Source organism: Stenella coeruleoalba (assembly GCF_951394435.1).
Source record: "Stenella coeruleoalba genome assembly, chromosome: 6".
Classification (NCBI taxonomy): Eukaryota; Metazoa; Chordata; class Mammalia; order Artiodactyla; family Delphinidae; genus Stenella; species Stenella coeruleoalba.
In genome coordinates, this window is record NC_137151.1 from 56189921 (window position 1) to 56210154 (window position 20234).

The following is a 20234-nucleotide window of genomic DNA, read 5'->3' on the forward strand; positions in this document are numbered from 1 at the left end:
ATGAAGGAATTGTGTTTAGAATTTTTGTTTTTTGCTTTACTTTTTTTTTTTTTTTTTTTTTTTTTGCGGTACGCGGGCCTCTCACCGTTGCGGCCTCTCCCGTTGCGGAGCACAGGCTCCGGACGCGCAGGCTCAGCGGCCATGTCTCACGGGCCGAGCCGCTCCGTGGCATGTGGGATCCTCCCGGACCGGGGCACGAACCCGTGTCCCCTGCATCAGCAGGCGGACTCTCAACCACTGCGCCACCAGGGAAGCCCTGTTTTACTTTTTATAGAAATTGGAATTGAGTTTACTGTAATAACACTGTTTCATCTTTCACTTCAGTTAAAATTATATCTTTTGGCTTCTCCATAATTAATAAAATTCTGTAATGATGGCAAGGAAGAAAGAAAGAAAAATTAAAATGGCAGAATCTGTTGTCACCATTTGAATGAATTATGGGCCCAGAAGTTATTTTAATGTGGAGAAAAATAAATGGGGAACATCATACTCTGTTGAATACGAGTTTTTAAGGCAGTAAATTAAAAGGTACAGTGTAATAATGTAATGAGCTTGACCCTCCTGGGATTATAAACTTTCCTCTTTAACATATTTGCAATTTTAAGAGTTATTCATCTTTACTTTGTTTTATAGAACTCCAGTGTCACCTACCTCTACGCTATCCCCCAAAATGTATAACTTGGTTACCGAATTTTAAGGCATTCATTATCCTTCTGTTTCTTTTATCTTTCAAGAAAAAGAAAAGAGGGGGGGTTCACAGACTCATGAACAAATTACGGTAATTTAAAATTATGCATGCAATTAAGGAGTTTTTTTAGAGAGTATTAAATGTCATTACAGGAAGGGATGTCATTTTGAGCAATAATTGCAGTTTGCTACTTTGGTCCATTACAGCGACTTGCTCCTGGATGATTACTTGGTAGATGAATTTTAATTTTGGTGACATGCCTGTGATTTCTAACAATGTGATCTCCCATTGCCCGGCCAGGCTTATGCCAGCCCGGGCCCTGGCTGGCCCACTGGGGAGCTTGCCGCCAGTGCCTTCAGGCTCCCGTCCAGCTGGTTGTTTTGCTCACATAGTCGCATGGGACCGGCTGCCAGCCACAGGCTCCCGAAGGCTGTGCACTCAAGAGAATTAAGGTTGTGATTCTTCTCTCAGCTGGAGCTGGAGCTGGGGCTGCGGGGGAGGAGACAGGAACTAGGCATGGACTTTGGCCCAACTTCCCTGGCTCAGAGGATCCAGTCATATTCTGCATAACTACTAGGCAGCACACATTCACACCGGTTGTATTGATGAGAACCTCCAACATACTTAATGAGGAAACTGAGCTTCCCACTTTACGACCTTGCTGGACAGTGCCTCTTCTGTTCCTCAGGATCCCATCGTTTTTGCCTACCCCCCAGCCCCTTTTTTATTTTCTTGTATTCATCAAATCCAGAAGTATATAGGTAATATTGCCATTTCCAGGTGTTATCCGGGGAGAGCTTCGTGGTGGTGATGACCAGACGATTTCCATGTGATTGGGAGAAAATGTACAGGAAGAACCATTTAAAACCCCTTCCTCGAAGGCGTAGTAATCTTAGCCAGAGCTGCTGCTTCGGCTGCTGGACTGCTCTGTGATACTAATTAGCATTGTGCCCAGGGCTGATTTGTGGGTTATCTGCTCTGAGCCTCAGTTTTCTCACGTGTAAAATGAAAGTAACAAAAGAACCTGCATCATAGAGTGATGGGAAACCTCACTGAGATGTTAAAACTCTTGGGAGAATACTTGGCATTTATTATATGGTCAGGTGAGAACTGAGATTCTACTGTAAGCACCTGAGAACTTGTGAGTGTGCAGGTTGGTGGTCGTGAAGGGGAGCTGCCCGTCATGAGGCATTAATGGGTCCACATCTGCCCTCAAATAAGCATGAGGTCTCCCTGCTGCTCTGTGCTGGTGAGCAGCCCAGGCAGGCCAGACCCTCCGGGTCTCCAGGTTCCTGGGGCAGAGCGCCCTCCTGTGCCTTCCAGGGGTCAGGGACTAGGGCCCTTGTCTCTTCTAAAGATTCCATCAAAGGTGATTGTAACAATAGCAAGTAATATTTATTTAGCACTTACAGGATGCTGAGGGCTGTGCTAAGTGCTTTGTGTGTCTGGCACGTTCATTTTTAATCTTCACAACAACCCGAGGAGGTGAAACTGTTTTTATCTCCACCTTTCAGCTGAGGAAACTGAGGGTGAGGGCAGTGACAGGGTGACGCAAATCCCACAGCGGGAAGGGTGCCTGCCGCCGAGCAAGCCCGTGCTCCTTCCACAGGTGCGCTCTGCACCTGACATGTTTACAGCCATGGCTGCCAGGTGGAGCCACTCAGGAGCCCCGGGCCCTAGCCAAGTCAGACTCTCCCAGGGTGGGGCTGGGGCTTTGGAAACTTGCAAGCTCCCAGGTGATTTCATTGTGCAGCGAGGTTAAGAAACGTGGGTTCGGGGTAGATCCACAGACTGATTGGGGGGTAAGTGGTAAAAATACCCGCAGCGTTGCACCCACAAAGGAAATGTCTTTCCGAAGAAGCAGATAGAGAACTGATAACAGATACCTTTAGGAAAGCTCTGCCCCTAAGCACATACCCTCCATAAGACTTTTCTTATAAAGTATTCAGGAAGACAGCGCTGAAACAACACCTGCCAACATTCTTAGGAAAGAGTTTCTGTCCAGTAGAAACATGGGGTGGTGTACTGTCATTTTCTTAGGAGGCACTTGAATTACAGAGAGGTTGAGTAATTTTCTGAAAATCACACAGCAAGTTAGTTAAGGGGCTGATTGGGAACTCAGACTATTTAATTCATCTTTTTCTCTTAGGCTCATGAATCTGAAGAGGGAATGGGATTGGTGGGAGAGAGGAGAGAGAGGGTAACTGGCTGTCAAAGTCACCCTGGGAATTTACAAACAATTCCTGCCTGTCCTTTGGTGACCAGAGTCCGATGTGCCCCTCAGTGATGTTATGTGTGCTTTGAAAAAGCTGCTAGGGTTCTTCTGTAATTCCTCTTGCCTAAGAACTGATTTCATAGGCCTTGATAAAATCCCCAGCTGTGTCAGCAGCACTGTCTTATTCCTGCTATACAGTTGGCGGTTACTCAAAGGAAAATAATTTTCTCAAAAACCCTTACTTTGGTTGAGAACTTACCCTTTTAACATGCTTTCAAATCCTGTTTGAGTCTGTGCTGTTTTTAAGAGCAAACCTGCATAGGGTGGAAGAGCAAGCTTGGCAGGGGTGAGTTTGCCCGAGGTTGAGTGTCGCATGTCACCCTTGGGACAGGGACAGCTCTCCAGATTTCTCCTCCCTGCTTTTTCTGCCCTTCCATCCTCACGTGCTGGTTTGTTGCAGGAGGCTGGGTTGGTGCTGACCCAGATGGGGTTGAAAGATGGTCCCCCTGATTGGGTGAATGACGAGGCAGGTGTTGGTCACTTGGGTACAAGCTGTCCTTCCTTCCTTTTTTTTTTTTAACTGAAGTATAGTTGATTTACAATGTTGTATTAGTTTCAGGTGTACAGCAAAGTGATTCAGTTTTATATATATAAATAATTTTTTAGATTCTTCTCCCTTTTAGGTTATTACAAAACATTGTGTTGTTCCCTGTGCTATACAGTAGGACCTTGTTGACTATTTTATATCTGGTAGTGTATATGTGTTAATCCCAAACTCCTAATTTATCCCTCCCCCCAGCTGCAAGCGGTCCTTCCTTAACTGTAAGTGATGATCCTAATGGCAGGAAGGAACTGACTTGTGGGCCATCCTCACCCATAAAGGGGCTATGTTTACCTCTCTTCTCTGTGAACTTCTGTGTCTTAGAACCAGTATCTTGTGCCATGGGCTGAGCCGGGAAGTGGAGTGTGCAGAGTAGATGGCCATGCACGGGGTCGGCCTCTGTGTGTGTGTGTGTTGGGGGGGGTGGCGTGTGCATGGGGAGGGCTGGGGGCATTCTGTATAGGATGGGGGGACTTCTCCCTGGTGTCCTGGCATTGAAGCAGGGACCCATAGGAAGTGATCCTTTGTCATCTGTAGCTATGGAAAGGGTATTTATTCCTGGCAGAGGGAACTATCTGAGAAAGGGGGAAAGACCAGGAGGCCAGGGCGTGCTTGCCATTGCTGTAGGACAAGCGTTAGACCCAGCATGGTCACGGTGCGGGGAAGTGAGGGTAAGGGTGCTGGGAGACAAGGTCAGAGAAGGAGTTGAAGGGCTGGGGCACCTGGGGTTCAAGCTTCAGTGGCAACCCAGACCGCTTCAGGTTTTACGCTTTGGGTTCTAACCTGTCTGTATGCTGTCTCACTCTTCTGAGGTGTGGTGTCACCACCAGAATAATAATTTCTATCACTTTGTAAGTATTCTGTCAGCTACTCTTGTGGACACCATATCATTGAAATACCTTGAATTTTGTGTGTTTTGTCATCTTTCTGTATCTTTTAATGATCCCATGTGTCTCCGGTCAAATGAGAGACCCAGTCTGTGTGGTTTTCACACCTAATGGGCAGCCCGGAAGTGGCCAGGGTCTGTTGGGAGTGATTCATGTCGATCCGGGACCATTGAAGGGAACTGTTAGAAGAAACACAGTGGGCCTCTTAATAGGTGTTTAAAGGAGTGTCATTTTTCCAATGACCTGGAGATTTGAAGAAGATATTAGTATAGCTAAAATTTGCCTAAGGTATTCTGTGATTTTATTTTAAAACCTACAAATAACAAACTTCCCTTGATATCTGGGTCCAAGGAGTTAAGTGGGTGGTGGATGTAGTGATTAGTAGAAAAAGCCGCTGATTTTCTGTGAGTCTTGTGTTGCTGACAGCCCCAAGCATGTGAACATTGTCACATGTTCTGCTTTTTCTTGAAGGTACAATTCCTTGTAAAGAAAAGAGAGTATTTGCTTTCACTCTTGGCTTTATTATCTCACTGTTAATTATTTAATCCTGTGATGATTATTTCATTGCCCCCCAAAATGAATTTTCTGTTTTTATTTGGATCAAACAGTGGTTTTCAAAGTGTGGTCCCCAGGGACTTTGCTGGTGGCGCAGTGGTTAGGAATCCACCTGCCAACGCAGGGGACACGGGTTTGTGCCCTGGTCTGGGAAGATCCCACATGCTGTGGAGCAACTAAGCCCGTGAGCCACAACTACTGAGCCTGTGTTCCACAACAAGAGAAGCTACTGCAATGAGAAACATGCACACCGCAACGAAGAGTAGCCCCCGCTCACCCGCAACTAGAGAAAGCCCCTTCCCAGCAATGAAGACCCAATGCAGCCAAAAATAAATAAATTAATTTAAAAAAAAAAAAGGGTGGTCCCCAGACCAACAGCATCAGTATCACCTGGGGGGAATTCATTAAAAAGGCACATTCTTGGGCTTCCCTGGTGGCGCCGTGGTTGAGAGTCCGCCTGCCGATGCAGGGGACACGGGTCCGTGCCCCGGTCCGGGAAGATCCCACATGCTGCGGAGCGGCCGGACCCGTGAGCCATGGCCGCTGAGCCTGCGCGTCCGGAGCCTGTGCTCCACAACGGGAGAGGCCACAACAGTGAGAGACCCGCGTACCGCAAAAAAAAAAAAAAAAAAAAAAAAGGCACATTCTCAGGCCCTACCCCAGGCCTACTGAATACAGAGGTCTGATTCCAGAGAATGTGCATTTCTAAATTTTTAACTGTGATTAAAAAAACATAAAATAAAACGTACCATCTTAACTATTTTTAAGGACAGAATTCAGTAGTGTTAAATATTTTCACATTATTGTACAGTAGGTCTCTAGAATAAAACTAAATCTCCATGCCTATTAAATAATTCTCTTTTCCCCCTTTTTCCAGCCCCTGGCAGCCACCATTTTACTTTCTGTCTCTATGAATTTGACTACTTTATGTCCCTCGTATAAGTGAAATCATACAGTATTTGTCTCTTTGTGGCTGGCTTAGTTCACTTAGCCTCATGTTCTCAAGGTTCATCTGTGCTGCGGCAAGTAACAGGATTTCCTTCCTTTTAAAGGCTGAGTGATTTTCCACTGTATGTATTTACATATCACATTTTTCCGTTCATCTGTGGACCTTCTAGTTCACCTGCATCTCTTGGCTATTGTGAACAGTGCTTCCGTACACAGCAGTGCAGATACCAAGATCCTGATTTCATTTCCTTTGGATATGTACCCAGAGTGGGATCGCTGGCTCTTAAAAAACCTCCATACTGTTTTCCGTGGCAGCTGTGCCATTTTACGTTCCCACCGGCAAGAATGTCCATTTTCAGTGCATGTGCAGGTCACACTGGTGCACCCTCAAGTTTTTGAGAACCACTGGATCAAGAATACCACCCTTCTCCACAGCTGTTTTTGTGACTGACATCTACGTGAGAAATTAATCTTGTTGGGGGACCTTCTCCCACAGGTGAGCCGTCTCCTAATTTTGGGAGGGGCCAACGTGAACTACAGGACCGAAGTGTTAAATAACGCCCCGATCCTGTGCGTCCAGTCTCACCTCGGCCACGAGGAGGTGGTCACTCTGCTCCTGGAATTTGGCGCCTGCCTGGACGGCACGTCAGAGAACGGCATGACTGCCCTCTGCTACGCGGCCGCTGCCGGCCACACGAAGCTGGTGTGTCTGCTGGCCAAGAAGGGGGCGAGGGTAAGCAGCAGCGGGGGAGGCAGGGGTGAAGGTGGGAGGGGTCTTCCATTGCTTGTAGAATTCTCATTTTCTGGGCCAAGCTCCCTTTGGTCTCTGCTTTGTCAAGCTGCAGCGAACAGAAATCACCACATAAACAGAAAAGGTGGAGCTACAGGCTCCAGACAGTGTGTGATGTAGCCTGATGTGGGTGTGTGTGTCACCTCCGAGAAAGAGAGGGCCCGTGTGTTTTGTTCGAAGCTCTTACTCTGCTTAATCCTGCCCAAGGGGAGGCTCCTGACCGCCAGCAGCCTGAGTAAGGCCATCCTTTCAAAAGCCTGCAAGTGTGGCCCTGGAACTTGTCACAGAATTTAACACAGCACTGGATTGGTTGAAAACATATAAATGTTTGATTTTTTTTCTCCTTTCTACTTACTCCGTTTCATATCTTTTTTTAAAAAAAAAAAACCAATAAAATGAGTTCTGTGGGTCTTGGAAGGCATGTGCTTAAGCATAGGGTTGCAGGAACACTAGAAGGCCCCAAATTCTCATTTCTCCAGCTGCCAGCTGGGACGTTGGGCAAGTTGTTGAGCCTGTGTGCCTCAGGCTTCTCATCCGTAAAATGGGCATAACAACAGGACCTACCACAGGGCTGTTGTGTGAGCATAAGTGAATCAGTATGTTAACAATACAGAGTGACTATATTGTTAAGGGGTTACTCGAGGACTATCAATGTTAAGAGATTAAATGAGAACAGTGCCAAGTTCCCAGTAAACTCTGTTTAGGTTTATAAGCACTTCATTGGGGGAGGGAGAAGGTACTTTTGAACAACAGTAGAAGTAAATCACTGATGTGTGTCTTTCTTCTTTATAGTTAGGATCTTTAAAGTTCAACGACAAGATATTAGGCTTATAGTAACTATGGGAGTCTTTTTGGTTTTTTCTCTCAAAAATAAAGCATTTGGGACAGGTCACCCTTAGCTCATGGAAGAAGGGAAATGTTGCTGGTAAGCCTTCCCGGTGGGTTCATTACTGCTCATCACCACACCTCCATTTCCACTTCCAAATCGCGGCTGGGCTTTATCCGGAGGCCAGCTGAAAGCTCTGTAGGAGGGGATGGGTTGTGTAGTGGCTCTTGCAGAAGCCTCTGTGTTGAGGTGTAGAGCATCCTCAGAATTTGCAAGCAAGGCTGGACCCTGAATCCCCTTCCAGGCTAACATTTCCAGGTTTAGACAGGGAATGATGTGTTGTCTGCTGCCTCTTGCACCATTAGGGGGTATGCAGCACTTGGGTACTCCCCATTTGTGGCTAGCCGGCCTTCCTGGCTTTGCGACCACACTTAGCATGCTGACACGTCCTGGGTCACCTGCCTTCCCCAGTAAAATGCCGCTTGGGGTGTCTTCCTGCTCTTCCTCTTTCAGAGCTGGGTTTTCCAGATCCCTTCCTTTCGCTGGCTTTCCTGTCTCAGTAAGCAAAGAACTGCTCTACTCCCCAAGTCATAGCTTGTCACAGCAGAGTTAGAATACTCTGCCCAAGTTACCAAGGTTGGGAAGTATAGGTTTTGGTCTGTCCTCATACCTGCTTCCCAGAGAACTTGGAGCTCTGAGTCATTTGCGAGGAGGATGTCTTATGATCACTAGTTGTACAGAGGGAACTCGAGGCCTGGAATAGTGCATTAATTATACCATAGTAATTCAGACGGAGACTCTCCAGAGAGACGTACTGGGACATTATCCCCTTACACCTGCAGTGGGATGGGGTTTGTGCAGAGCATGTGTGGGGCACTGTGACAAAGTGATGCTAAACCATGACCTTCCCCTGTTCCTCCCCTCCCCCCCCCCCGCCCAGGTGGACCACTTGGATAAGAAAGGCCAGTGCGCGCTGGTCCACAGCGCACTGAGGGGCCACGGCGACATTCTCCGCTACCTGCTGACCTGTGAGTGGTCCGTGGGCCCACCCCAGCCAGGCGTGCTGAGGAAGAGCCAGGCCCTGCAGCAGGCACTGACGGCGGCCGCCAGCATGGGCCACAGCTCGGTGAGTGGGGCTGCCAGGGCTCTTCCTGGGAAACTGGGAGCCCCGTGTAGCCCAGTGGGTCTGGTGTTTTGCATCCACCTTCTTCTGAGTTGCTAGCTTGTGATGCACCAAAGGAATGAAAGAAAATGAGGGTTTCACCACGTGTAAAGATCTTCTGTTGTTATCAAGCCTATCCTGTGAGTGAAAACGCTGGGGAGCGCCCACAGTCTCAGGTGCTGGCCGGGTAGGGGCTGGCTGCTCCCACGTGGAGCCCCTCCATGGTGTGCATTCTCTGCTCTTCCTTGTTTCTTCCCCTCTTCCTTCCTTGTTCTATTTTTACCCTCTAGCTCTGCTGTCTACCTTTTCCCCCTTTGATTCATTCTTTTGTCCTTGTGATCTTTTAACAATAATCACATGGAATCCTAATTATAAACTTGTTCTTGAGTATTTGAAGGATTTTTAAAAATAGAACTTCAGTGCTCTGGTAGCATGAAAGAGTGCTTACCATTCGTGGTTCCTGCACTGAAGGAAAGCCTCATGCCGTAGTTACATTGAGCACTTCATTTCTGGTAGGTGTCAGTATTCCTCGATTTGAAGAATTCATTGGCATCTCCTGACCCGTGTGTCTGTAAATTTAATAATATTTTACCCTCTCTCTCTGTGTATTTCTCACGCTGTATTACGTATCTTCAAGCAGTTATAGAGTTGCCAGTGTTTGGTAAGATTCTTCCCCACAATGACTAAAACGTAAATTTGGTTGCAAAGCCAGCTGGCTGACTTTTAGCATTTAAACCACTAGAGCAGATACACGCACACACTGCTAGCTTACTGTTGGCATTTAAAACATCAAAACTATACACATACACTACTTCAGCCAACACAATATATTGCAGTAAGTTGAATGCAGAAGCCTATAAGAAAACGCAGCTGTCTTTTCTTAATACAGACATAAAAGAGATTTACAAAAATGTGAAACGATGCCAGTCAACTCATCTATATGTTTTAGCTTGAAGAAAATACTCATTTCCTAAAAATGTGTTAACTGTTACCATGTGGTGGGTTTATTATAATTCCTTTAAAATAAAAATGTAAATAAATACTTTTAAATACCCATATACATAGATTCAGAGAGAGCACGTTAAGTCCACTTATTTGAATGTAGGTGTTTTTCCTCTTTAAGCTGTTCCCTAAATCTGTGTGTGTCCAGAATGTGCAGAATCATCTTAGGGAGCACAGGGAAGCCACAGTGGACGTGACCTTGGTCTCAGCTCGTTTTAAAGCTGGCTGCGGGGAGCTGTGGAAAAGCAACTGCAGTACATCCAGTAACTGTTTTGTGGAAAAGGACAGGATTTGTTCACCAAAAGACTTGAAGGGTGTATTAGTTTCCTCATGCTGTTGTAACAAGGGTCCACAGACTTTAGCGTCTTAAAACAACCTGTTCTGGAGGTCAGAGGCTGAAATTAAGTTGGGTCAGGAAGCCAGTGTTCCTTCTGGAGGTTCCAGAGGAGAGCGTTTCTCTATTTTTTGCAGCTTCTAGAAGCCACCTTTATTCCTTAGCTTGTGACCCTGCCTCTGTCTTCAGAGTGTGTCACTCTAACTGAGGCTCCTGTCTCCTGATGTCTTCCTTCCTCTGACCCTGGTTCCTCCTGTCCCTCTTTTAAACAGCTGTGTTCTTATCAAGTGTATATCAAATATACACTTGGATAATTCAGGATAATCGTCCCATTTCAAGATTCGTAATCACATCCGCACATCCCCTCCTGCCATGTAAGGTAACATTCACAGGTTTTCAGGACTAGGATGTAGGGCCCTTATTGGGAGTGGATTGAGAGACTGGAAAATGGCTTCGGCGAGCTCGAGGTCGCTGCACACAGTGGGGTGGACGTTGGCTCTGGTTCGGGGCTCAGACACTTCTGTTTCCCCGCGGGCCAGCACCCCTGCCTCCACACCTGTGACCCAGCCTGCTCTTTGACAGAGGGAAAAGAATAATGTTGTCAGTAGAGAAATTTGGAACAGTACTGTTTTATTTTACTGAAAGGGTATGTACATCACCTTGTTTTCCTTCCTTGTGAAAAAAGGGAGTCACCGTCTTCTGGCGACTTATGCAGAAACTGCACTGTGTGTGATCTCCCCTGTCCTTCGTTGATTAGGCTGGCATATTTGGGTCATGTTGGAATTCATTAGAATTCTGAGTACCTAGTAATCCTGAACAATGTTGCCGAAATTCACTGCCTTTTTTTCTTCTCCTTCTCAAAGGGAAAGTGTGAATAGCATACGAATTATGCTGGAAAACCGTTTTCATCATGTTTTCTCTCCTTGTGCAGCATAAGATAATCATGGTTAAAAAACAACACACTCTCTCCTTTGATACATAGGTTACAATAAGCACATATGGCTTTGAGAACTCATTAAATCACCTTGCCACTTCTGACAGGTGGTCCAGTGCTTGCTGGGACTGGAAAAGGAGCATGAAATAGACATCAATGGCACCGACACACTGTGGGGAGAAACAGGTAATTATGGTTCCACTGCTTGTAGTTGGGGCCAAGTAGCTTCTTGACGTTTTAGCCCGCATTTTGGCCCAATTGTCTTAAGAATGACTTGGGATGCATCTAGTCCTATTGTTATTTTATCACAAGGCATTTGAAGTTAAGCGCTTTTAAAGCTTCCCAAATGGCTAGTAAAACTTTTCTAGAAGCAAGTGTAATTTGAATCATTTTGGATTTACCAGCAGTTTCTGTGCATGTGATGAATGTCAGCTAGAAATACCCAAATAAGGGAGTGGTTTCTGCTTTGCTGAGTTTGCTCATGTCCTAACCGACCTGGTCTTCCTGTGACCCGTGCAGAGTGAGCAGAGTGGGAACTTCCAGCCCCATGTTCAGGTGAATCAAAGGCGCTCAGCAAGGAGGGCTCTGGCCTGCCTCCTGGAAGGAGAGTAGCACTCAGTCCTCGTGGAGCTGCTTAAAATCCTGAATACCAGCTAACAAGTCAGTTTCCAAGGGCTTGCGGGTGTGTGTTGAGCTGTAGTGGAGGAAGGAAGCCCGGGGCGAGTACATCTGAGCTGGATACTTGTCAGCTCAATATAAATAACACTGCTTTGAAATTTTCCATTTGACTGAATCGGTATTAGAAATGTAAGACTCTGCGAGCAGTTGTTGTTTAATAGATGTAACCAAGGTGTTTAATATGCATTTCCGGGCTGTGTCCTGTGTGTATACATAGCGTATATGACTTCAGTGTCTCCTGCGGAGATTTATTTCCAAATGCTTCTCACTTATTTCCTAACGAGCCAAATGGTGCTGTGTAGAGTCCATCAGCTCACTCATACTTATTAGGAAAAGCCTCAGAGTTTCCTGGTGGGTATCACAGGTGCTCACCCCCCGACCACGGTTGCCATCACACACACACACGTGGGGCTTACAGTTGCTTGATGTGGGCCATGGAGGTCCCGGCAGGAGGAGAGGTGGCATGACCCGGGGCTCAGGGAGAGCACAGGACCCCCAAATGGGATTGGATTATGCTTGGGGTACACGTGTGTGGATGTAAATACTGGCCTTAATTCCGTCTGGAGTCTTTTCCTCACCCATTTCTCTGTACCACAGTAGGGACTGCTCTGTAATTTGATAGAAGGACGGCTTCTACCACTTCCCATTGTGTTGCAGGCAGCAGGATAGCTGGGCAGGTTAGCACGTGACTTTCTTTGTGCTTAGCCAGAAGGTCCGAATCCCTGCCTTCCGTTGCCTGGTTATTCAACTTCGGGCAGGTAACTTTGCCTCCTTGTCAAACGAGGTAAATAAGTTTTTATAGGATTGCAGTGAAGACTAAATGAGATGAGATAATCTTGGCCAAATGTTCCCAATGATCAGATTCCCTGGGGCAGTTGAGCCTAGAAATTCTGATTCATTAGGTCTAGGGTGAGTCCAAGACGACCCTTTCCTAACAGGGCACCCAGGTGGTTTCGTGGCTTCAGGACAAATAGAGAAGCACTGTGAGAAGCTGTCTAAAGTGCCGGCCTTACAGTGCCAGTAATGAGAGGAGCTGGTGATGATGATGAGGGTCAGTGCTAGTAGCAGTACAGTGACAGCCCTCACTTAGCTCAAATAAGAATCTCCAACCTTTAACACTAGAGTTGAGTTTTCTTTCTAGAAAAAAAAGTCCAGAGAAGCAGAGAAGGGCTTCATTTGAGGGCTCTGTGTGAGCAGTCTGTTTTGTCTGGAGATGATGAGTCCTGAATTTCAGTAACCACCTCCCTCCCTTCCCCCCTGAGAATCTGCTAGGTTGCAGGCTGAAGAAGCACGTAAGGGAAACTACAGACGCCCATCAGCCTCAATGAAAGGATGAGTAATAGTTCAGCCTCTCCCTTCCAAAGGCTCATGCATAACCTTCAGACCACTTTGCAGCCTGAGAAGCAGGTCACATCTTCCCTCAGCAGGCATTAAGCGGGAATTAACTCAGGCAAGCCTTTGAGAGACTTTTGAAAAAATTTAAACCAAGAGAAAGCTAAGCACTATTTCTCAGGCTTCGAGGCCCCAGCAGCGCTCTGTGGCTGCATGTCAGTAAAACCAATCTTGCCTGCTCCGCGTTTTTCTATCTGATGCCTTTCTCCTGTGTTCCTTCAAAAATGTCCACCAATGTCGGCTACCACAAACCCTCCTGATTTCCAGGTCTGTGGTTGTCAGAGGAATACTTTGAAATCTTGAGGAGGAGGTTTTAGATGAGAAAACATCTGCAAATAACGGGGCTTTGCACGAGTGTCTGCTGCATTGCTCAGATTGTGAGGTCTGTGTTTGGGATTTGGCCACATAGGGTCCACACCACCTGACCCCGAATGCCTTCTGGAAGAGAAGGCCCCGGTGCTGATGACAGCCTGAGTGGATGGGTCAGCTCATAATCCTGTTCTCACCAGGCCGCCGGCTGGTGGGTCCCCAGCAGCTGCTCTGTGCACTCTTCCTAATTGCTGGGGACCCTCAGAGTGAAAGCGATTGTTTTGCTTCCTGGTTTGTTTGATCCTCTTTCCTGGGTGTGGTCAGTGGTGCTTTGTGTCTAAGGCACTCTAGGATGGAGCTTGTCTTTCTCCAACCACAGTGAGAGGGTAGGATCCCAGGAGTGATCGTGTCTGGGGTGTGGGCAGGTGACGGGACAACCAGACGCTGTGTGTGAATAATGCCGTTCCTTATTTCTATTTGACCCTGTGTGGTCTGTTCAGTGTAGGTTAGCTATGGACAGCTTGGCTTTAAAATGCCAGCTGATGACGGGCTTCCCTGGTGGCGCAGTGGTTGAGAGTCCGCCTGCCGATGCAGGGGACACGGGTTCGTGCCCCGGTCCGGGAAGATCCTACATGCCGCGGAGCGGCTGGGCCTGTGAGCCATGGCCGCTGAGCCTGTGCGTCCGGAGCCTGTGCTCCGCAACGGGAGGGGCCACAACAGTGAGAGGCCCGCGTACCGCAAAAAAAAAAAAAAGCCAGCTGATGGGGCTCCAAGAGAGGGTCTCTGGGGTGTGTTCTTGGCTCACCTGCCCATCTTTGAAGGGCCCGTTGGTTTCCGTGCAGCACTACGCCGCCCTGTTTGGAGCATAGCTACCCGCCCATCTGTCCTCTCCCAGCCACGTCCAGGAGGTGGGAGCGCTAAATCAGTGTGCAAAGTCCTCCTCCACTTTTCTGCTGGGAGGGACCTTTGCAAACCCGGGGGAGCTGCTGTGTGTTGCACAAATGGGGTTTTCATGCCTGTTGCCGACTGGAAGCAGCAGTTCATCAGTGAGAGATAATGACAGCGGACAGCCGGGGAGGAGGGAGCACAGGGGGCACAGCCCCACGGGAGGCCCTCTGTCACCCAGCCCCATCCGCGTGGAGGTGATGGCAGTAGGTTCAGTTGTGTGTCTTCAGTGCCCTGAGCATCTCCCTGCTGATGACCTGGAGTCACCAAACAGTGTCCCGAAAGGGGGTGGCTCCTGCCTTAGGTATAAAGAGACAAGACAGTGTATAGAGTAGATTTTTAAGACATTCATCTAAAATGGGAACAATGTTTACTTTGGGGTTTATTGCAGTAAACTCAGAGTTTTAAGAAAAGTTGCAGAATACAGATGTGCCTTGGCGATATACGGTGACTTTGGTTCCAGACCTCTGTAATAAAGTGAATGGCACAGTACAAGTGAGTCACAAATTTTTTGGTTTCCCAGCGCATGTAAGTTACATTTACACTGTACTGTAGTCTATTAAGTGTGTAATAGCTTTATGTCTTTAAAAAATGTATATACCTTCATTTAAAAATACTTTATTGCTGAAGAAATGCTCACCATCATCTGAGCCTTCGGTGTTGTTGTAATCTTTCTGCAATAATATCAAAGATCACTGATCACAGATCACCATAATGAGTACATAATAATAATAATAAAAAATTTTTAAATACTGCAAGAATTACCAAAACATGACACCGGGGCACAAAGTGAGCAAAAGCAGTATCTGCAAAGTGCAATTAAATGAGTTATGCCTGTATGTCTGCTGGTTTTGGAGAGCAGAGGGCCTAATTTATGTAAGTTTCCCTTTCCACCAGCATTTGGAGCCATTTGCCTTTTACGTCTGTTTGATGTCTAGATCCAGCCCTTCCAAAATCAGTCCTGTAGCTCTTTAGCGCTTCTCCTCGGGCTCACGCAGTTCAAGGAGTGTGACACTCAGGTGGAGGGGGGAGTAAGGAGAAAGCTCGGAGCTACAGCGCAGTGGGCTTGGGGTGCATCTCCACCAAGCGGTCTGCCCGCGAGGCAGCCGAGACCCTCTGCTCGTGACGTTCACACTCTTGGTCGGACAGCCTTGATCCCATGGTTTCCGGGCAGCCTGAACCATCAGATGCTTGCGTTATCTCTGTTTCAGGCATTCCACAGCCATAACAAGCAAGTACTGGCTCCCACGAAGTCTTGACCTAACCGAGTTACTGTTTCCTTGTCAGCGTGTGATGGGAATCTGCCCAAACTGGAATGATCAGAAATGCTTAACTGGTGACTCATGGTGTTGTTAATTGTCAGAGGAACTGCTTCCAAACTCTAGGCCACTGTCAAGTCTGTGAGCCTGTTGTCTGTCTCTGGGCAGAACTTCACGCTCTTTACAGGGGCATAAAGGCCCTTCTGTTTCAGCAAGTTTGCCTGTCTTGTAAGCAAAGACTTCCCAGCCCCGGCCCCTTGGGGTCACCTTGCAGTTCCCTTCGTAGTACTTACCACTGTTAAATTCGATTGTTGGTGTTGCTTATTTGATGCAAGCTTGTCGTCCCCAAACTGTGGGCTTCAGGAGGGCAGAACTTTCCAGGTCTCCTGTGCTCACCTCTGTGTGTGGTCCCTGTGTCTGGTCTCGTGTTGTCCGGTAGAACTTTCTGTGGTGATGGAAATGCTTGCTTTCTGTGCTGTCCAGCCAGGTAGCCACTAGCCACTGATCTTGCCGGGTGCTTGTCACATAGGTGTTGAATGAGCGGACAAGCGGGTTTAGAGAAAACAAGGCTAGGTAACTTTTAGGGTAGGTGACACTCACTTTGCAGAATAATTTGGGAGAAATTGTGTTGTTGGAGGGGAGAGGTAAGGAGCCCAGTTGCTCATCGGGACCCAATCCTCGGGTGTCTTCGTGTCTTGCTGGATTCCAGGCTGGCTGAGATGCCTTCATCCCAGTCATCAGTGTGGCTGGGTGCTGGGTTACATCTTTTGGAACACCCAGCTATTAGCAGCCACACGTGGTGTGGGCACGGGTGACAGGCCAGGATGGACCGTGCCAGCCCCTTCTGTGTGTCCATAACATCTCCCTCCCTGCATCACCAGCCCAACTGCCCACTCCCCCGATGTGCCGCGCCCTCACACTGTTGTCCCTCGGAAATCCTTCTCACTGCTTCACAGCTGGTCTGCAGCAGGCCTGGAGCCGTGGGCTTCACCAACGGACAGGACGCTGTCCCGCCTGCCATACGACTGCTCCCAAGGGCTGCCCTTCCCTAATTTCTGACCTGAGAGGCCCCGTCAGTCAGAGGGAGGTAGACGTCTGACGGAAATGTTTCATGCCAAGTGTTCTTTTATGTTGTCCATGCTCTTTTAGTTGGTAAATACTTTCCAAAGAAGTTGAATCATTGTAAACACTATGTTTGTATTGCCCAAGCTGTTACCAGCGCCGTATTTTCCTGTCTTTCTAAGAAGGGCTGAAGTTTTCTCCCAGTATTTAGCTGCGTGGCCCTCCATCGTCATAGTTCACACAGGCAGTTTGGTCCAGCATGTGCGCTGATCACAGGTCACTCACTCTTCTCAAATTCTGCTCGGAACTCTGGATGGGACTTGACTCTCAGGCCCAGCCTGTCAGCTGGGGTGTGGGCATTTCCAGGCGAGTCTTGGGGGCGGGTCCTCACATCTGCTTCCTTACGGGGCCAGGAAGCCAGGTAATGAGTTGTACTTCGTCCTTGATGTCTTAAAAGTTTCCCTCTCGTCTCCATACAGCTGCTTCAGTTTCCACTCTGGGGCTCTGCCTGTCCTTCTGGGGGTGAGGTGTCCTGCTCTCATTGCAGGGACCACGGACAGCAGAGCTCATCACACCCAAAGCCACCCCAGAGCTCGGTGCGTGCATGTCGGGCGACAGGATGCCTTGTTGTTGATTTAAAAATAACCCTTTGTTTATTCAGATTTCACCTTAGGTCTTTTGGAGAGAGGAGGGCTATTGTTCGGTAAGAATTTAAAGAATGCTTGAGACTTACTGGATTGAGTTTGGCCTTCATACAGGTTAGGTACATCTCAGGGCAGAATTCAGGTGAGAGACTGGAAAGAAAAGAATCGGTCTCTTGCTTGTTGGGGCATGTGGAGAATTTGTGTGAAGGAATTTACTAAATGTATCTTGTAGGGAAAAGCAAGTGACTTCTCTTGTACACTGAAGATACCTGATTTTTTTGGAGGTCCCGAGCCCCTCACCAGTACTGCTGTTGGAAAATCCTTGTCCAGGCACTCCTTCCTCTGCTGGTGTTTGCTTTAGGAAAGTATAAGAAGATTGGTGGAAATCCAGGTTTCTGTCAGTCCTAAACAAGGTAGAAGTTCTTGGTTGTCCTTTGAAAGCATGAAAGAGGGGTAACCCAGGACCTTAGAGGATATGAGGGAGGGGATAACCCAGAATGAGGTGGGGAGAGGTGATCCAGGATCCTGGATGGAGGGGGCAACCCAGGACCTAGGCAGGGAGGGGAAGGGTGGATAACCCAGAACCCTGGAGAGGATGGGAGGGGGGAGCTCTGGACCCTGAATGGAGGGGAATTGGGGAATAACCCAGGACGGTGAAAGGGGAGGGACAAAGTTGAGTAATGTAGGCACTGGGGAAGGGGGTAATGTAGGTACTGGGGGAGGGGGTAGTGCAGGCTCTGGAAGGAGGGAGATGGGGTCACCCTAACAATAGAGAGTATTTGGGGGGTAAGAACCAAAGGGACTGGGTGTGTCCACACCCTGTCCCCTTCCTGCTCTAGCAGACCCCTGGGGTTTGCCCCTGACGTGGGTGTGTTCTGGAGACCTTTCCTCTGCTGAGAGGACAGCAGGAATCAGTGGACCTGTGTGTCCCTGTCCTACAGGGCAGGTGGGGGGCAAGGAGTGGGGGCCCGTAGAAACCCGCAGAGGCATTTCAGGTGTAGATGGACTGGTAGCTTGACTGCTTACAGGGACCCTGTGCTCCGCCTTCATCCTGCTGCTTTCGCTGTACACAGAAGCCTTTGTTCTAGGGAGTTCCTTCCTATTCGTTAAAAAAACAAAAACAAAACTTGGGCTCTCACCAGAAAGGCACGTGCTCATCTACATTTTGGGAGCTTAGAGCATCTTTACCCACAGACACGCTGCTTGTTCTTTTGGTCACTCCCTCCTAACAGGACTGCACGTGATCTACCTGCTCTCCCCCAGGAAAATCATCCTGGATTCTTCCAAATTCCTACAGCAGTGACACTTGGATTCTCTTTTTTTGAGCCTGGATCTCAACGTGTGTAGGATGGTTTTGTCGAAACTGCCCCCCTTTTTAAACACTGACCCCTCACATGGGGTCCTGCCCATAGCTCTGTTCTCCTCAGCGCACGCCCAGCCCTTTGAGGGCGCAAGAAGGAGCACGTTGTACGTGCTTCACGTAATTCGGTGTGTAAGAGGGTCTGTCCAAAATGTGAACATCTCAGCACACTTTGCAAGTGACAGCTGGTCAAAGCTGCGATCCCCTGAGAGATTTTTGGCACAAAGTCGGTTTGAAACATGATTTATGTCATCCATAGTTTAGGAAATTGTTTTTATTTATAGCACACATAATTCCTCAAAGGATTTGAAGAGGCTTACTTGAATTAATACATATAAGAAGAGGGGAAGAAGTCAGGAATTGGACATGAGGAAGAGCAGGGATATCCCTGCCATAATGTCCTGAATGTTTACTAGGTTGAGCTACTGTTTTGGCCGTAGGATGCTGTGTGACCAGGGTTAGAAGGAAACATAGTCATTACAGATTATTCTTACTGTCTGTGGGAGAAAGCTTAACAGCTCTTCAGGAGAAGAAAAGTGCTTTCTAGTACCCTTGTTCTAAAACAACGTTCATGGTCTGTTTGATTAGTTGGATATTTTTTAAAAGGAGACTTCTTAGGGGCAGAAGTGTGAGAATTAAGAACTCAGATTCCAGCCAGACTCCCTGACTTCAAATCCTATCTTCCCTCCCACTAGCTGTGTGACCTTAGGTGAGTTGTTCAACTTCTCTGGACCATATTTTCCTCATCTGCAAAACCAGGATGAGTGGTACTTGCCTTGTAAAAGTTAGGGGTGTGTGTGTGTGTGTGTATATTTTTTCTTTTTAAGATTTTTGATATGGACCATTTTTAAAGTCTTTATTGAATTTGTGACAGTATTGCTTCTGTTTTATATTTTGGTTTTTTGGCCCCAAGGCATGTGATGTGGGATCTTAGCTCCCCAACCAGGGATCGAACCTGCACCCCTCCCTCATTGGAAGGCAAAGTCTTAACCACTGGACCACCAGGGAAATCCCAGAAGTTAGTTGTATATTAAATTTATGAATTTGAAGGGCCATGAAGCATCATGTAGGAAGCAGTTTACGAGTGTCAGAGTATATTATTAAAATATGTCAGGATCTTCGTCTTTTGCTTGTGAGAAGAGGTAAGCTCAAGGTCCTTCTGTTCTGCCGTCTTGTCCAGTAATCTCACATTGCACTGTTTTCTTATCCTTCTTTAAAAGTTCTCAAGGCCTAGGACCCTTAGAATCACAAAGCATATCATTGAAAGAGACTAATAAGCTTATGGTATAGGTGCAGATAGTTGAGGACCAAAGACATTTAATTATTTCATCAAGGTTTCACAGTGAATGGGTGGCAGAACCAGGACCCAAACTCTCAGATAACCAGGATCTTCCTGTTCTGATTGAGAGCATGCCTCCAGGTTCTTTCAGCTGCTTGGGTTTAATTTCTAACTGACACTGAATCAGCTTTATGATTCAGGGCAAATGATGTGACTCAGTTCCTTCACCTCAATAAAATGGACATCATAATCTTCTAATTCGAAGGATTCTTGTCAAGCTTAAGTAAGAATTTACCCATAGTCTTTTTTTGTGTGTGTGGTACGCGGGCCTCTCACTGTTGTGGCCCCTCCCGCTGCGGAGCAC

The 20234-nt window shown here is 47.4% G+C and overlaps 1 protein-coding gene across 5 annotated transcripts in view; it reads left to right on the forward strand.

The window, feature by feature from the left end:
* Positions 1 to 20234, forward strand: part of TANC1 (tetratricopeptide repeat, ankyrin repeat and coiled-coil containing 1) — a 230501-nt gene that overhangs the window by 188560 nt on the left and 21707 nt on the right. For all 5 annotated transcript variants that reach the window (XR_013828769.1, XM_079924582.1, XM_079924583.1 and 2 more), the window contains 3 exons: positions 6391 to 6627; positions 8451 to 8636; positions 11050 to 11128. Coding sequence is in view for 4 of the 5 variants with exons in the window: in XM_079924582.1 (XP_079780708.1) it covers positions 6391 to 6627; positions 8451 to 8636; positions 11050 to 11128 (502 nt within the window). In the remaining variant the exon portion in view is untranslated. The remainder of the gene's footprint in view (positions 1 to 6390; positions 6628 to 8450; positions 8637 to 11049; positions 11129 to 20234) is intronic.